Genomic DNA, 17,165 nt, shown 5'->3' with positions numbered 1-17,165 from the left:
GTGTTAAACCCTGCCAGTGCGTGCGGTGCATGGATTGTCGCACAGACGCAATAGCGGCACGGCGCCTATAGCTGTTTGCCGGTGACCATGCAGCCGACAGACGGCTGTTTTCCCGTAAAGCGCAAAGCATTTCCCTTCAGAAAGGCGAATAGAGACCCGAAAGCTATTGAAACAGCACATTTCGTTCTGTCGCTTCCTTCGCCGTTTCAAGTGCGCCGCACCTTCGAAACTCGACAGGTGACACGGGCCCCAACGCACGCGCACGGCGCATTCGAACGGGCTTTGCGGGCCACTTCGTCGCACTGGGTACAGCTCGGCTGCAGCAGCGTCGATGGCGCGAACGCGCCTCAAGTGTCCGTGTACTTACTATCGCAACCAAATGAGATGAATTTTTCAAATAACGGATAGGTGCATAAGCATGTGCAGTAGGAGAAGGCTACAACCAGAGAGGAGGAAAAGTTGCTAGCCGGATTCGTCAATAGAACGCCTTATTTCTTCCACTTAAGCCATATGTAATTAGTAATATGTGTGTGCATACGAAAGTAGGATTCTTGAATGTAGACAGCTCCGCCATAATCACGTACAACGCCGCACTTTTCGCTATCCTACGAGAACGGTCAAAGTGCAGATTACAAGGCAGCTTTCCTTGTCGTGCGGTGATTTAAATGAATTCCCACTAACGACGCAGGGGAGAGCGCAACATCTTTTTATCATTTGCTGATTTTCTTTGATTGGCTCGCTTCCGAGAAAACTTTCATTCTCTGACGCTCTTGATTATAGGTTATCGGCCTGAAATCGCAGGCCAGCGTAGATTAGAGTGAACACTTCTGATACAAAGGCGGCAGTGCTCACGAAGGGAAACTTGTTTATTGCTGCGTCCCGAGGGGCGTGGACGAAGCGGCCGAATACAAGAGGTCGAGACAAAGGACGGTGCCGGATAAAAGACTTTGCCGAAAATGAAAACAGTGAGGGTTTAATATACACGTGCTCTGGTGACGCCAGGACATATGGCGATGATGATTTGCAGCTGCACATGCTTGCGATAGAAAGATGACACGGCTCCGACATTAGAACCGCATATATACGCAGCACTCATGCTCTTCTTAGGTTCTTTAGAAGGGTGCGTAAACAAAGCTACACGCATAAAACCCGAGGCACACAAATGTACTCCCGACAGTGGGCGATAAGATAAGGAAAGTGAGCGACTCACATCCAAGGGTGGCAGCGTAGACCGGACTGAGAGTTCCGTCGCTGACGCCATCCGCGTTCTCCGAAGACCTTAGCAAGTCCTTAATGGTCTTGGCCTGCAGGTCCTTGTGCGCGGCTGCAATGCCCAGCAGTGTCCTGCCCAGGGCCACGACGCTGCCGTCCTTCCGGCCTGTCACGCTCAACACGCCTTCCTCACGCGGTAGCTTAGTTATGTCGTCGTCATCACTGCAAGTAGCGTCGGAAAAGTGACAGAACGAATATACGCTCGGCTGGTTGCAAAGCAGGGATTCCTTTAGTGCAAGTACATTCAATTTATTATCCCTAGAACTTGATGTTACAGCCGGAAATGGCCACATCATGCATCTGAATCCGCAGCCGCTGTTAAGTCGCACTCCAGTAGAAAAATATCGGCATGCATACGATCAGAGGAATATTAAAACAACGCAGCAGTAACACAGGTATGTTTATCTGATAGAATTACCAAAACGCAAACAGTCCAGTGTGTACAATTAACATGATTCTCGCTGAAGTTTTGTACTTAACCATAATAATTAATATTACCAGGTAATATGTGGCAGTATGAATGCTTCATTAACAAACAGAAGTGTTCACTCTTCAGCTTCTATGAGCTCCATATTCAAAGCATGTGGACTGTTCTGAATATTACATTTAATATATTTATATATGAGTTCCCTATTCAGATTGTGTAGACTGTTGTGAATAATAAATTTAATGGCATTATATATTATTGATGGTATTAAGCAGGAGTTTGATCGATGGACTTTTGGTCTAGAAGTACAGCGCCGCTTTTTGTGCGCCAATATGACTTTTGTGCATAAAAATTGCTACCGAAGTTTCCAGTGCTGCTCCTCAATTTGAAACACCCACGCGCAAGAACGGGCGAGTTGACGTGATGCGCGTGTAACATCCCTGTCTGCCGCTGTCTGTGAATTAGCCACTGCACGTCACATGAGAGGTACGGTTGTCCAATACAGGGGACGCCACATCGATTTTCCATTTCCGTCATTTCTTCGTTTACAAAAGCTCACTTCTTGCTACGAATGACGGATGCGCTAATAGAAAAGCCTATAACCTTTAAATCTAGCGCTTCTTAATATTTTCCTTTAGTGTCCTTAAACACTATGAATGAACGAATCAATCATTGGTACTTTGAAATCGCTGCATATGTCCTATCAAGCAGTGTCTCAACTATCATGCACAAATATTTAAAAATATGCAAATGCCGCGTAACTGCACAGAACCAAGGTAATGTTGTTTGCCGTCGCTTGGAGATACTCGGAGTATTTTCTGCATTCCGCCTGATTACATAGTTAGTCTTAATTAATTCGTCAACTTCTCAACTATTATAATTAGATGAAAAAGTGTCAATGAGAAATTGTAGAGCAACATGAAAAACTCACGATACAGCTTTCTGTTCCTCTATACGTGCTACATAAAAGTGTTTTTCCGAGCGTGAAAGAAGCCTGCGAATACACACGAAATTGCCGCGCGAGGCCACTATCGCAATTAAACACGACAGTTGGGAAAGAGAGCAAGGAAAGCACAATGGCCAGTCCAAATTTGAACGCTGAACAAATAGCAAATATAGTCACTAGAGTTGAGGAAGAACTTGGCAAGTGGCCAAGTAAGGGGTGGGAATATGGTGAGCTTCTAAGTGTAGTAACAACAGAAATACGGAAAGAGAAACAACATGTTCGTTGGAAAGGAAAAAAGAAACCGAAAAGCTGGTGGAACAAGGAGATACGAGAAGCGATCGCCGAACGACAGAAAGCATCTCGAGAGCACAGACAGGCAAAGAAGGCGCAGTTGCCACAGGATGAAGTAACCAATAAATGGGAAATATACCGGGCGAAAAAGTCTATGGTTCAAATACTGGTGCAAGCAAAATTAAAAGGTGAAAGTGAACGTTGGTTGTCAGAAATACGTGAGAAAAAGAAGGCCGCACCTAGAATATTTTGGAATCACATAAAATTATTAGGCAGGAAGTCAACAACAGTACAACAACATATCCTAGACGAAGACGAAAACAGACTGGAAGGAGAGGCAGCAATAAATTACATCCAAAAAGTAACAGCCGAATCTTTCCAAGGCAAGGACGAGGTTGTATTTGAAGAAAAAAGAGCATGAAAGAGACCCAAGTGGAAAAGGAACTGGTGCTTACAAATTTAAACTGGAAGAAAGCGGAAGAGAAAATTCCTAAGCGCACAGCCACAGGGCTAGAGGAGGTTCTCGTTAGGCTGATAAATGAACTGGGACCTAAAAGTAAGGAAGCTCTGGTGAAAGCAGTGGAAAAAACTTTAAAAGATAGACGAATACCAGACAGTTGGCGACAAAGTAGAATGAATTTAATTTATAAAGGTAAGGGGGAGAAAGACAGAATTCACTCGTATAGACCGTTGACCATTACATCGGTAATATACAGGCTAGCAATGCAGGCAATCAAATTAAAGCTTCAAGCATGGGCAGAAAATAATGGCATTTTGGGAGAGCTTCAGAATGGCTTTAGAATAGGTAGGCGTTTGGATGATAACTTGTTTGTTCTTACTCAGTGTATTGAAATATCAAAAGCAGAAAGCAGACAGTTGTATGTGGCCTTTTTGGACATTACAGGAGCCTACGACAACGTAGACCGCAACATTTTGTGGGATATTCTGGAAGGGGAAGGCTTAGGTAACGATTGTCTACAGCTTTTGAGAGAGATTTACCTAGAAAATACTGTTTGCGTTGAATGGGAAGGGATGAGGAGCGCAGAGAAAGTTCATATCAACAAGGGACTGAGGCAGGAGTGCCCTTTATCCCCGCTGCTGTTTATGATGTACATGGTGAGGATGGAGAGGGCGCTAGAAGGAAGTAATATCGGGTTTAATCTCTCATACAAACAGGCAGGTACAGTAATAGAGCAGCAACTCCCAGGTTTATTTTATGCGGACGACATTGTGTTGCTTGCAAACAAGCAAAGTGATTTGCAACGTCTGGCTAATATCTGTGGACAGGAAGGCAACAATTTAGGTTTGAAATTTAGTGTTAGAAAATCAGGTGTTATTGTATTCAATGAAAACAGTGAACAGACAGTGGAGATACAGGGCCAAGAAATACCTCGGGTAACAGAATATAAATACCTTGGTATATGGATAAACGAAGGCAACGAATATATGGAAACACAGGAAAAAACCATAACAGTCAAGGGGAAGAGAAATGCAGCCATAATGAAGCACAGAGCGCTATGGGGATACAATAGCTACGAGGTCCTCCGAGGTATGTGGAAAGGGGTAATGGTTCCAGGACTTACTTTTGGAAATGCGGTTGTTTGCTTTAAATCAGGGGTACAATCAGGACTCGACGGGAACCAAAGGTCAGTGGGTCGCCTCGCATTGGGCGCTCACGGGAAGACTACAAATGAAGCTGTGCAAGGGGATATGGGCTGGACTAGTTTTGAAGTGAGGGAAGCTCGCAGTAAAATTGAGTATGAAGAACGGCTGAGGAATATGGAGGAAAGTAAATGGGCTGGGAGAGTGTTCAGGTATCTGTACAGGCAAAACATTGATTCACAGTGGCGGAAAAGAACTAGGAAGCTTACCAGCAAGTATGCGGCCTGTGGGGTGGGCAACACAGCAACAAAGAAGGTCAAGCGGAAAGTCAGAGAGGCTGAATTAATCTCATGGGTGGCGGCAATGGAAAAGAAACCTGCCACGAGTAACTACTTAAGAGGAAAAAACGAAATTAGGAAAGAAACCATTTATGATAACTCAAAGGGAAGCTCATTACTTTTCAAAGCGAGATCGGGATGCCTTAGAACACGCACCTATAAAGCGAGATATAAGAAGGAAGAAGAAGCATGTGCTTGCTGCGGTAAAGCTAGGGAAACGACGGAGCATATTTTATTAGAATGTGAAGACGTGTACCCAGCGGTCGATTTAGGCACCACTGGCCTCCTTGAAGCCCTTGGGTTCAGCGGGAGCAGTGGTAAAGCAAACAGGTCCGCAATAGACATCAGTAAGAGGCGATTGGAGGATTGGTGGAAGAAAAGTAGGGAAACGACAAAGGACGGGGATGTACAAAAGCACAGTTCGCAATAGGGGATCAGCAAATTTGGACGTGGCAGTTCATAGTGTTTCTTTTTCCTTCATTGGTCAACCTAGGTAGGATATTAGGCAGCATAGTAGCAAGAGCTTGGTGGCGCAAGCCACTGCCCCGTTCCAAAGGGGACGCTCATAACATCCATCCATCCATCCATCCATCCATCCATCCATCCATCCATCCATCCATCCATCCATCCATCCATCCATCCACGACATCCGAGATCGGGGAGCGCACGCGCCAGCGGGCCGCTCCATCTTGGAGGCCACGTACGCAAGGCCATGGCCACGTCATCGCGGCCACCACTCGTACGTGTGCTGACATTGACTACACCACTCACTCGACAGAGTACGTCTCGAAACGGTCGTGCCGCACCAACGTCTTGTTGACGTTGTGCGCCAGGCTGAACATGAGAAAGCAGAGGTCGTCGTCCCGGTGGAGCTGGTCTTCCAGAAGTTCCTCGGGTTTGATGCTGGGCCGCCCCAGGTTGGCCATCACGGCTTCCATGACGTTGTGCAGGATGCTGCGTGCGTGGCCAGCGTTGCCGACATCCTTGATGCCTAGGTTTTCCCATTCGTAGTCGTCATGGAAGAACCTGCGTTGATACGTATTTTATTTTGTTTTCCATCATATCCCAGAGAAATGCATCTCCGGCGACATTTCTTTGGAAACAATCTTGCTAAATGTGTCGCTTCATCGGTGCAGGTCAATTTACTAAAATTCAAAGGAACAGGGGCCGCACTTTTGTAGTGATCCAAGCTACCCTGCGGCGGGATGCATATATAGGCAATTATGCCTTTTGTGTTCTTTATGCCTCACCACACCCTTTTTGACTACGAATAAAGCATTATTATTATTATTATTATTATTATTATTTCTGCGACATCGCCGCGCAGCCGTTATCAGTGGGATGAGCCCCGATTGCATAAAAAAAAATGAAGTAGATAGTTATGAAAATGACATCAGCTGGAGCCGTATCTTCTAAACGATACATTCGATTTTCGTAATATTCTTGCATGAGATCTGTCTATCCAACCATCAGTTTCACTGCCTTATCAAACGCATCCTTACAAAATATGTGTCTAGGTCGAAGTTTGTAATAAGGATTTCCTTATAATTTATATTTAGGCTTTGAAAGCGTTGTTGCGATTCTTGCAGAGAGCTAGTCTTAGAGACAGTCTTTAAGCAGTGCCGTATTATCCTTTCCTTTTCCCGCTTTTTTTTGTGCTCTTCTTTCCTTTTTTGTAATACCTCTTTTCTATTATCTTTTATTCCCCTTACCTCCGTTCCCCAGCACAGGGTAGACAGCTGGTCTGAGAACTGGCTAACCTCCCTGTCTTTCCGCATATTCCTGCCTCCTCCTCCTCTTTATAATTCATATTAAAATGAAATAGATCGTTGCACCGATCATTAGATCTAATAGTTAGATATAATTTGAAAATCAAACGAACGGCTCCAGCTGATGCCATTTCACGTTCCACTTAGCTCACCCTTCGCCATTAGAGAGTTTTATACATAACGTGTCCGGTATTCCGGGGATGCGCAATGGTGTTTGAGTATCCCCCCTCCCCCCCCCATATATATTTTTTTCTCTTTGCTCACGTCCGCAATACGTAGACGGCCATGTCGACAGCCGTGAGCACGTTGCCATTGTTGCGCTCGGCCAACCTCTGCTCGAGTATCTGCAGCTTGTCCAGGAAGCTGGACATTGTGAAACCGGCGGGCAGCTGCTGTCCCATCCTCAGGTGGCGGTTGTCTTTGATAGGCGGGAAGCAGCGCGGCTTGAACACCTCGCTGAATGCCGTCGAGCCCATCAGGCACCAGCCGACGTGGAGGACGCATCCTGCACCAGACCACAGGACATACATGTACATGACAACGTGCGGAGGGTCCATATGAGTAAAATTGTAACACGTATGATAAAAGACGTCCTCGGTCTTTTCCACCACTGAGGTGTTGTCAATGTCCCCTGTCGAGTGCCTAGATAATGAAGCACGTTGCGTAAGTTCAACCGTGCGCCGACGGTCTCTTTCTCTTGCCCCACAAACACCTGCCCACCCACCCACCCCCGTTCACAGGCACACACACACGCACGTACGCACGCACACGGCCTGCCCAGTGAAAACACTTTGTCCATCCGAATCATGACCCAGTGTCCAAGCACTATTTCGGAGACAAATAGGGCATCCGCCGGACGTCCCGTTTCGGATATCTTACCACGGATGTCCCAAGCATATCGCAATTAAGAGCTCCAATATCGCAAGACTGGCCAACAAAACTCGCTAGAAGAAATCTCAAAACAATGACGAAAACTTCGACGGGAAAGGAAAAGCTCTCGCCCACCTGACGTACATGAACCTGTTTCGGATATCCTACCAAGAATATCCTAAGGTTATTCCACATGCACATATTGCGACACATACGTGAATCTTTGCTCTCCAATTAAGGCTTGGTCCTCGAGTTTCCCCGCATGTTCGAATTACAATCCGAAGCTATCATGTCCGCAGCACGTGTGTACGTCGTACATTATGAATTTTCTGAAGCAATTTACTTTGAAAAATTCAATTATTTCAATAAGACACTTGCGCTTGGTCGGAGGGCCTAGAATGAGGATGTATGCTGCGCTTCCGCACACGTGCGTGCGCGCGTAATGTACGCGTTCACAAACCCAGACGCATGCGCAGACCCAGACGTAGAAGTCTGCGCATGCGCAGTATCGTCGCCCTTAGTTCTTGTGTACGCAAGCCGCTTGCGTCCCCTAAACTAAAACTCTCTAATGTACCTGTCATTGATGCGTGGGCGCTCTGCCCGTTGCATTTTTCCCACAGCGTGTACATGTGCTGAGACCGTAATAGACATTATGGCAAACACCGCAAACCGCCCTGACATATGTCCATAAAATGCACGCAGCACATCGCCCCAAGATGTCCCTCGCGGACATGCAAGGGATGGCATCAGGACACGGATAGTGCGGCCAAACGGTCATGTGAGGGACGCCCGTAGGACGTATTTGACAAATTCCTAGGACGTCCGTGTCCTGGCAGTGCATGTCCACAGGATATTCACAGGACGTCATTGTTTTCACTGGGCAATTCCCTAACTGTGGATGTCGACACGTGCATCTTTCGACAAATGTCGTTTCTTCATTACTTTTTGACATATTTTACATCACGCAGGCCTATGGTGCCGACGTCGTCCTCATCATCAGATTTCACATCTAACCGTGGCCTCCGAGATTGCACGTGCACCCGCGGATAAAACCCTCCAGATAACGACCTTCCGTCAGCGGGCTGTCTCCTACATATAGGCCTGCACATTTCCTAATCTAACCACATCAACATTGTGTCTTTGACTTTCGTAACCTACTACTATAACATAGACCACCGGCTATCTCCCGCGCACATTACATAACATACCCAACCATACTTTTTCATCAGGACCTCCACTAGCACAACCACTGCGGAAATCCGTTCTCTCTAAAAAGGCCCAACCACACGCACGCATCCGTACCCCACTGGCAGGCGCCTGCGGCACGGAAACATCTGTCGGCGTTGGTCGCGGAGAGAATGACGCGCCGGGACGGGGCGATCTAGTTAAGATCCTTATGTCTCTTGTTGCTGCACCTGTCATATCTGGTTCCATCGCTCGTTCCATCGCAGTTCGTCCATCGCAGTCCTTAGCTTTTTCTTAAGCGTCTGCCTTACCTTCCAAGTTTCACCCCCATAGTTTAGTATTGGCAGTGTGCATTAATTGTATATATTTCAACGCGATAGCGTTAAGGGCCACGTGTCGCAGAAAATCTGGCGTTGGTGTCCCGCGCCCGGCATCAACCGCCTTTTCGACAAAAATCATTCCGAACCATGAAAACCCAACCACGCATACCCAACATACCCAACCACGCCGACCCTCAATCTAGCGTAAAGTTACTGCACTAATTGAATCTCTCAAAGTGAAATACGTCAGAAAAATCGGAAAGTACGACTTACACATGACCTACAGACATGATAGCGTCGATACGTAATTTTTATATACGAGAAAACATAATTCTGTTACGTTAAACTCAAACACAAACCCCTTTTCCAAGCTTTCAAAGACCGGCTCCGGAGCGGCGCTCCCGGTTCCTTGCAACACCTCCAGATGGCGCTCGCCTCCACCGCATCGCGGCCCACGCAAGAGGCCGCGTTTCTACCAGAAAGCTCTCCTTCGTGCGTAGCATTCGCCGCCAGCGCTTCCCGGTAAACATTACGGTTACATAAGCTGCAGTTGCCGGGAAGCGTGAGAAGCAGTCAGGGATCTTTGAATGCTATCGGGCATTCCACTATTAAAGGCGAACCTTAAGCGTCCCCCTAATTTTTATTATGGAAGATGTCTGCCGATGGTGTACTATAGCTCCGAAATGCGTTTCGCGTGTCTCTCAAGATGCGATTGCAGCTAGACGAAGGAGCTGACCCAGTCGGCCAAACGAACTTGAAAGACGTTAAACCTCGCTGCCTTTCTCGTACCTAGCTACTTCTGATTCAGTGCCATTTAGGTGACTCACTCGTGTGACAGATACGCCATGCTAATTACCTTGAATATATAACAACCGAATGCGTAAAGAACACAAGCAATGCTAACACTGAAAGGGTCGGATAAACAGGACGTTTCAGCTTGCTCAGTCGAACGTTAAAAAATCCACTTGTTACCTACGAGAACATTCTTGTCCTCTGTCCTCGTGGGCAATTCAAAGTATATTGTCCTAGATGATTATGTAAGTATTACCGACAGTAATGAAGAGTGAGTGAGTAAAGATTTTATTTGAAAACAAGGTATTGACGGATGACCTTGTTATTAGGCAGCCACGAGCCCCTGGGCCCGGGCGGCTTCTTCAGCTCTCTCGATGACCTTGGCTTGCAGGTCAGGGTCGGAGGTGAGCAACACGGCCTCCCACTGCTCAGTGTTATTTATTTCGTTATTTGTGTGATTTTCGGCTGGGCACGACCACATAATATGGAATAGATCCGCTTTTTGCTTACAATGTTTACATGTATTAGGGTATTGGTCCGGGTAGTAGTAGTGATAGGCTACGGGGTTGGGGTATAGGTGTTCGTCTGAAGTCGCCTCCAAGCTACTTCTTGTCGCTTGTTAAGCGATTTGTGTGCTGGCGGGTACACTGCCCTGGCTAACCTGTAGTGCTGAGTTATTTTCTGGTAACTGACCATGCGATCCCTCTCTAATCCTATCGTGAGCCGTCCGGGTGCTCGGTTGGCGAGTCCTCGAGCGGCGGTGTGGGCGGCATCGTTGCCGGGTAGGGAGGAGTGTGCTGGTGCCCAAATGATCTGGATTGGTCGTGGGTGTTGGTTGGTGCCTACTATGTGTTTTACGGGAGCCGAGACCCGACCTTTCGCAAAATTGCGTACTGCTGCTCTGGAATCGCTAATAATGTAATGACAATGTGTGGAGGCTATTGCCAGAGCGATAGCCGCCTCTTCCGCTGTTTCGGAGCTTCTGGTGCGAATCGAACCACCAGCGCGTATTTGACCTGAGGAGTCTACCACTGCAAGGGACATACAGTTGCGTTCTATGTATTCTGTTGCGTCGACATAGTCTACGTCTTTGAAGGCGTGGAATTTCTGATGTAGGGCTTTGGACCGCTCGACCCTACTTTCCTTGTGGAATTCGGGGTGCATGTTTTTAGGGAGTGGATTAATTTTGATATGGCGCCTCTGATCGTGAGGAATGTCTACTTTAATGCTTTGCATCGACTCGTAGTTGATGCCGAGATTCTGGAGGATGTTTCGCCCGGCAGCACTCTGAGCTAGCCTTTCGTATTGAGATATAAGGTGCGCTTCTACAAGTTCGTCGAGGGTGTTGTGCACACCTAGGACTAGCAATTTAGCGTTGGCCGTTCTTATAGGTAGCCCAAGAGCCTGTTTATAGGCCCTACGGATAATTCCCTCTATTTTCTCTCTCTCAGCCGCTCTGAGGCAGAGGTACGGGGTGATGTAGGTGATGCGGCTGAGAACGAAGGCTTGTACCAACCTTATGAGGTTGGCTTCTTTCATGCCAGAGCGTCGGTTGGCAATTCTTGAAATGAGTCGCATCGTCTGCTGAACGCATGCTTCCAGTTTATGAATTGTGTTGCCGTTGCGCCCGTGAGCTTGCATGAAGAGGCCTAGTACACGGATGGTGGTCACCACCGGGATCGCGCCTCCTCTGGCTCGCACAGTGATTTCTGGGGGTGGCGTAGTGTCGGATTTGCGGTTTGTAGGGGCTCTGAGTAGGAAGAGTTCTGATTTTTGCGGGAAGCAGGCGAGGCCTTTGCCGGTAACGTACTTTTCGACCGTGTCAACAGCTTGTGGCAGCGTGGTTTCTATATCTCCATCGCTACCTTTAACCACCCACAGGGTGACGTCGTCGGCATACAGACTGTGGTGTAGATCTGGAATCTGATTAAGTTGTTCCGGTAATCGGATCATCGCTAAATTAAAGAGTAGGGGGGATAAGACTGATCCCTGCGGTGTGCCACGACTTCCAAGAGGGATCTTGTCCGATTGTAGTTCTCCTATTCTTAGTTCCGCTGTGCGGTGGTTGAGGAAATCTTTGATGTAGTTGCAGGTCCTCTGGCCCACACCTAGGTACTGCAGATTCTCTAGTATAGCCTGATGCGCTACGTTGTCAAAGGCCTTTGCAAGATCAAGGCCCAGGACAGCCCGGGTACCATTCTTGGGTATGTGGTCAAGAACTTGATGTTTAAGTTGAAGCATGATGTCTTGCGTGGAAAGTTTTGGGCGAACGCCAATTATGGAGTTCGGGAATAAGTTGTTGTCCTCCGCAAAATTATGGAGGCGGTTAAGTATAACGTGCTCCATGAGTTTTCCTACGCATGAGGTCAGAAAGATCGGGCGTAAGTTCTCGAGCTGTAGTCGCTTACCATGTTTAGGTATGAATATTATTTGTGCATGCTTAATGCGAGGGGATAGAACCTGTTTCCCAACAACGGTTGAAGTACTCTGTTAGGGCAGTGATAGATAAGTCGTCTAGATTTCGGAGGGTCTTATTTGTTATGCCATCGGGGCCTGGTGCAGATATAGTTCGGAGTTTCAGCAAGACGGCTCGCACTTCAGCCTCTAGGATGGGTGCGTCTAGGTCAAGATTCTCCGGACCAGTGTATGGCTTCTGGGGGATTTGTGCATTTGTGCCTATGTACCGGGCTTTGAGCTCTGTTAGGAGCTCGTCGTTCGTGCCCTGGTATTGGTGAGTGATCTTATTGAGGCATTTCCTCTGCTCAGATTTACTCTTATCCGGGTCCACAAGATATCGGAGGATATTCCACGTTTTGGCTAGACCGAGTTGTCCCTGCATGCTGTCGCATACCTTTTCCCATTGGTTTTTGGTTAATTGGTTAGCGTATTCCTCGATTTCTATGTTGACTTGCGCGATGCGCAAGCGGAATGTACGATTTAGTTTACTCTTTTTCCAGCGGGTTTGCATGCTCTTTTTGGCTTCCTACAAGTGTAGGAGGCGGCTATCCACCTCGACCAGGCCATCGTCTTCAGGGTTTGCCCTTGTGGCGCGTTTCACGCAATCTCTGAGATCCCCGATCCAGGCCTCGAGATCGTTTATATGCTCGGTGGCGGTTGTCTCCCGAATCTGGCGGAAGCGGACCCATTCCGTGAGCGAAACTCGTTTGCCCTTCTTGCGGGGTGGACCCGCCTGAATGTGGATTTCTAGGATATAACGATCGCTACCGAGGCTTTCCCCGCTATTAGTCCAATCATAGTTGCCTATGTTTTTGATGAAAGTTAGGTCGGGAGTGGTGTCAACACTGACACTATTCCCGATACGGGTGGGTGTCTGGGGGTCTGTGATGAGAGTCAGTCCTTGTTGTTGGGCTTCTAGCCAAAGATTACGACCTTTGACTACCTCAGTGTGGTATCCCCATGCAGTGTGGGGAGCGTTAAAGTCACCTAATAGTAATATGGCCTTTTGTTGGGAGATTCTGAGAGCCTTCCTGAATAGAGTTCCGAACTTGTGACGTCGGCACTTTGGGCTACTATAGGCATTAAGAATGAATATGCTTTCAACCTCCTTACGTTTAGGGATAAGTTCAATAAAGACGTGGTCTATGTCGACTTCTTCAATATCATGTTTAATAGCTGTTAGATTTCTGTGAACTAGAATAGCGGTGGTGGAATCCGACCCAGAAGCATTATAGGATTTGTACCCTGCCAATTTTGCGTGGCCTCCCGTCTCCTGAAGGGCAATGATATCCGGGGCCGCCTTATCCCCAAGGAACTGCTGAAGGTTTCCCCGTTTGCGGCGAAACCCAAGACAGTTCCACTGCCAGATCTTGTAGTTAGGAATGTGAGCCATTTTGAGGTGGCGGGGGTTCAGCGATCGGTTTGGAGATTTCGGATAGGGATGGACGGCCATAGGGATTGGATGCCACGCCCTTAAGGGAGCCGGAGGCCATGGATGTAAATCTCGACTCCCAGCGAAGTACTTTGGCTTCGGTCGCGGCTACCCGAGACTACCCGATCAACAGTATAAATTCAAGCGCGAAGCATTTGACGTAGGAGCCTCCATTGAGAAATGTCTAAATAATTTATTTCCGTGATGATAGCTGCTGTGGTCTTAAAATTTTACAGGCTTTCAAGAAAGCGCGCGAGTCTTTAAGCCCTTGTTTTACGGTTAGCAATTGTGATACGTCCGCAGCTGAAAGAAAGTGGCATATGTGTCTGGTGGATACAGCCAGCTCTTCAGATGAATCCACGCGAAGTCTCTGGGTAGTTCAAATCGAACCTTTTTAGGTGAACCCTCCCGGACTTTGCCGACCGTGGCTGCTGCTGCTGTCTTGCCATATAATTCTCACACATGACAGCACTCGCATAAGGAATTGGAATACAGTCGACCGCCTCTGCTACGAACGCCTCTGCAACAACCGTTATACCTAAATGTATAACAGCAATCTAGGTATAACAACAAACGTAATACCTAAATATTGCCAGGGCTACAAGTTTGGCCGAGTTTGGCTTGTTTGCGTGATCGGCTTCTTGCCGAGCGAGGTGGGCCGGTCCTGGAGATAGTAAAATAGTAAACTGGGCTGATCTCGGAGATGGCGCGATGAAATGTGCCCTGATCCTCCCGTGATGGGGTATGCGACCCAGGTGATTTGCTGGGCAGGCACGTTATCGCAATGTTGCAAAATGCGTTGCAGAAGATTATCAGTTTTAAGGCACTTAATGAAACGTTTCACGAAAGCTTCATATAGGTCCTAAAATGTACGTTGGAGACCTGCATAATCTTTTTCCCACCAAAAGTAATATGCCGACCTAAAGACCGCTAGTTTTAATTGAGACAGAAGAAAATCGTATGTAATTAAAAAGCGCTGTTCTGAGCTCCTACAACGTATTTTCTACGTGTGTACTGATAGGAGGATTTGTTAAAAAAAATTATATCAAATTTTTTGACAGCATCTGTAACCAAACTGGCATTTACACGAAAACATGGAGCTGGCGTGTGGATTTCAGCGAAAGTTGTCATAGCGACTCTCCAGAGCTCTTCATTCGAGGTGTAGCCGTAATGTCTCCTGGTAATGAACAGTGTCTAATATGTCAAAAACAAAATGAAATGTCTTCCCTCCAAAACTGTTGAAGCTGCCTCACTCATTTAATCACCTTAATTCGGAAAGAGAGAATGCATGAACCGACAGTTCGAGCTCTGAGAGCACCATTACCACACGAGTATACGCTTGTTCTTTATTGTTTATTAACTGCGACAGTATGAGAAATTTGGCTACTGAAGAGCTCTTTATCCCAAAATCGTAGCTAAACACACACAGAACGCACGTAAATAACACTGCAGACTTGTGTGACAGTCAGAACCCAATTTCCAACGAAGCTGTTTGTTTCAAGCTAGCAATTGCAATAAATATTTCAGTTGCCTTTAATTCAATCCCACACTTTAAAACGTGGCCCCTATATGGCTGGTCCGTTTGAAACTTCCCCGCTATAACCCATACGGGCTCATGGTAAAAAAATTTCACAAATGCAGTAATTCATCTTCACGAATTTTAGTTTGCAAGATTTAATTCCGAGCTAACGCTTCAGAGGACGCTTTAGCTCGGGCCAAACTCCGACGCAGCCTGTTCAAATACATGTGAAACGCAAGAATGAACGGACGGAAAAAAACTTCGAGAAAAGGACCTGCGAGGGTGCCAGCGCGGGCTCAGGCCGCCCGGGCATTATGTGCGGTGAGCCATAGCCTTTCCACCGCTGCCTGGGCCCGCTGGATTGCTCATAGTTGGTCTCGGTCGTATAGATCCGAGCTAGTCAGAGCGCTTAGCCATCGCTCCTCGAGAAAGTCCGGTTCTATGTTGTCCTCAACATATATTGATCTGACCTCTGTGCATTTCCATAAGATGTGTGCATGCCATGTTTACGTGTTCGTGCTTGCACAGCTTGCAGCTTGCGTCTGGGTATTGTCTGCAATTTACTCTAAGTGTGCTGGTTTTCGGAAGGTTCTGGTTTGCAACCTTCTCCAATCTGTTTCTTGAGACCTATCGAGTTGTTTGCGGGATTGTGGCTATGCTTCTCTTTGTTTCGTATAGTATGTCAGCAAGAGTGCTTTTCTGAGATAACCCTTGGACCTATTTTAATGAAATTTTGAGAGATAAACTTAAATTATAGTGAATGTTGGAAGCGAAATTTCGAGTTAGGGCCTGAATTTAGTTAACAGAATTTTGAAAAATTCGAAAGTTCGAAAAATATAGAAGCACGAAGTGTACAAATTAATAGCTCTGCATCAAGAACAGATATCGCCGTTGTGTAAACGGCATCCATTAGATCATTCAAAGCAGACCAATTCGATATGTCAATTAATATCTTAGGTGAATTTGTTGCGTTGTGTACAAAGGTTCTGCAAAAGCTGTATTTCCATATTACAGAACTTTTTTAGATTCATGTGTAACATATAAGTTTTGTCCGCTTTAGATGTACACTCAGAAGCAATTCGCATAATTGTGATATCATTTTTTCTTGCTGAGTTAGAGTGTTGTAAACTTGCGTTTCGTTTTCTGAAAATTTTTGATTTTTGCTAATTTTTAATAAAAATTTACAAGCTAAATAAAAAATTCGAAACCTACAGTCACTAGATTTTAAGTTCTTCTTTTCCGTGCAACAAACCTCATCAAATTCGGTGCAGTGGTTACCGAGAAAAACGAATTCTCCTTTTACATGTATTTAGATAGGAGCATCCGAGCTAAAGCTTCCTCTTAACGCCGGACGCTCGCCGGACTTTGCGCTTTATGGGCCATACAAGGCTTAAAAGGCTGATGGTTTGAGCTAGTTGGGTTTCCACGAGGCTGCGTGGTGCAGCGCGAAGCGGGTCAAGTAACACAGAAAAACGAGGACAAGCGCTTCGTACTAATTTTTCTGTGCTACTTGTCCCGCTTCGCCCTGCACCCCACAGCCGCATATAAGGCGTTCGCCTTAAAAGTATGTTGCTGTACGAATGGAGGAGGAGGAGGAGGAGGAGGGGTGCCTGCGCATAACTAAGACAATCGTCGTAGATGGGTTCTGCCGGATTTACCTTTGCATTCTTGGTCTTTACCGCGGCATTCTCTAGCTCACTAGCAGCGAACACAGGACAGGCCGGCTGCTTTTGGACAAATGGGGACTGTAGGGCGCGCGCTGGCTGCACCAGGGGGTTCGTATACAGGGTGTCCCAACCATCACGCGCCAAGATTTAAAAGGACTGACAACCAGTTTTTAATGACCTATAGCGTTTTACGGCGCAACGCAAAGCGTACCATCAGTAGTGTTTACACCTGCAGCGGTTACTTCCAAAAGCGCGGGGATATTTTGTAAGCAGCACTT

The 17,165-nt window shown here is 46.8% G+C and overlaps 1 protein-coding gene across 1 annotated transcript in view; it reads right to left on the bottom strand.

Annotated features, from left to right (window-relative positions):
* Positions 1 to 17,165, bottom strand: part of LOC126540349 (uncharacterized) — a 79,005-nt gene that overhangs the window by 45,953 nt on the left and 15,887 nt on the right. Inside the window, exons 3-5 of the mRNA XM_050187147.3 lie at positions 6,910 to 7,150; positions 5,648 to 5,902; positions 1,211 to 1,434 (exon numbers count right to left, since the gene is read on the bottom strand). Coding sequence (XP_050043104.1) covers positions 1,211 to 1,434; positions 5,648 to 5,902; positions 6,910 to 7,150 — 720 coding nt within the window. The remainder of the gene's footprint in view (positions 1 to 1,210; positions 1,435 to 5,647; positions 5,903 to 6,909; positions 7,151 to 17,165) is intronic.

Source organism: Dermacentor andersoni, chromosome 2, assembly GCF_023375885.2.
Source record: "Dermacentor andersoni chromosome 2, qqDerAnde1_hic_scaffold, whole genome shotgun sequence".
Taxonomy (NCBI): domain Eukaryota; kingdom Metazoa; phylum Arthropoda; class Arachnida; order Ixodida; family Ixodidae; genus Dermacentor; species Dermacentor andersoni.
Note: the sequence above shows the minus strand (reverse complement) of the source record. Positions and strands in the feature narration are given on the sequence as shown.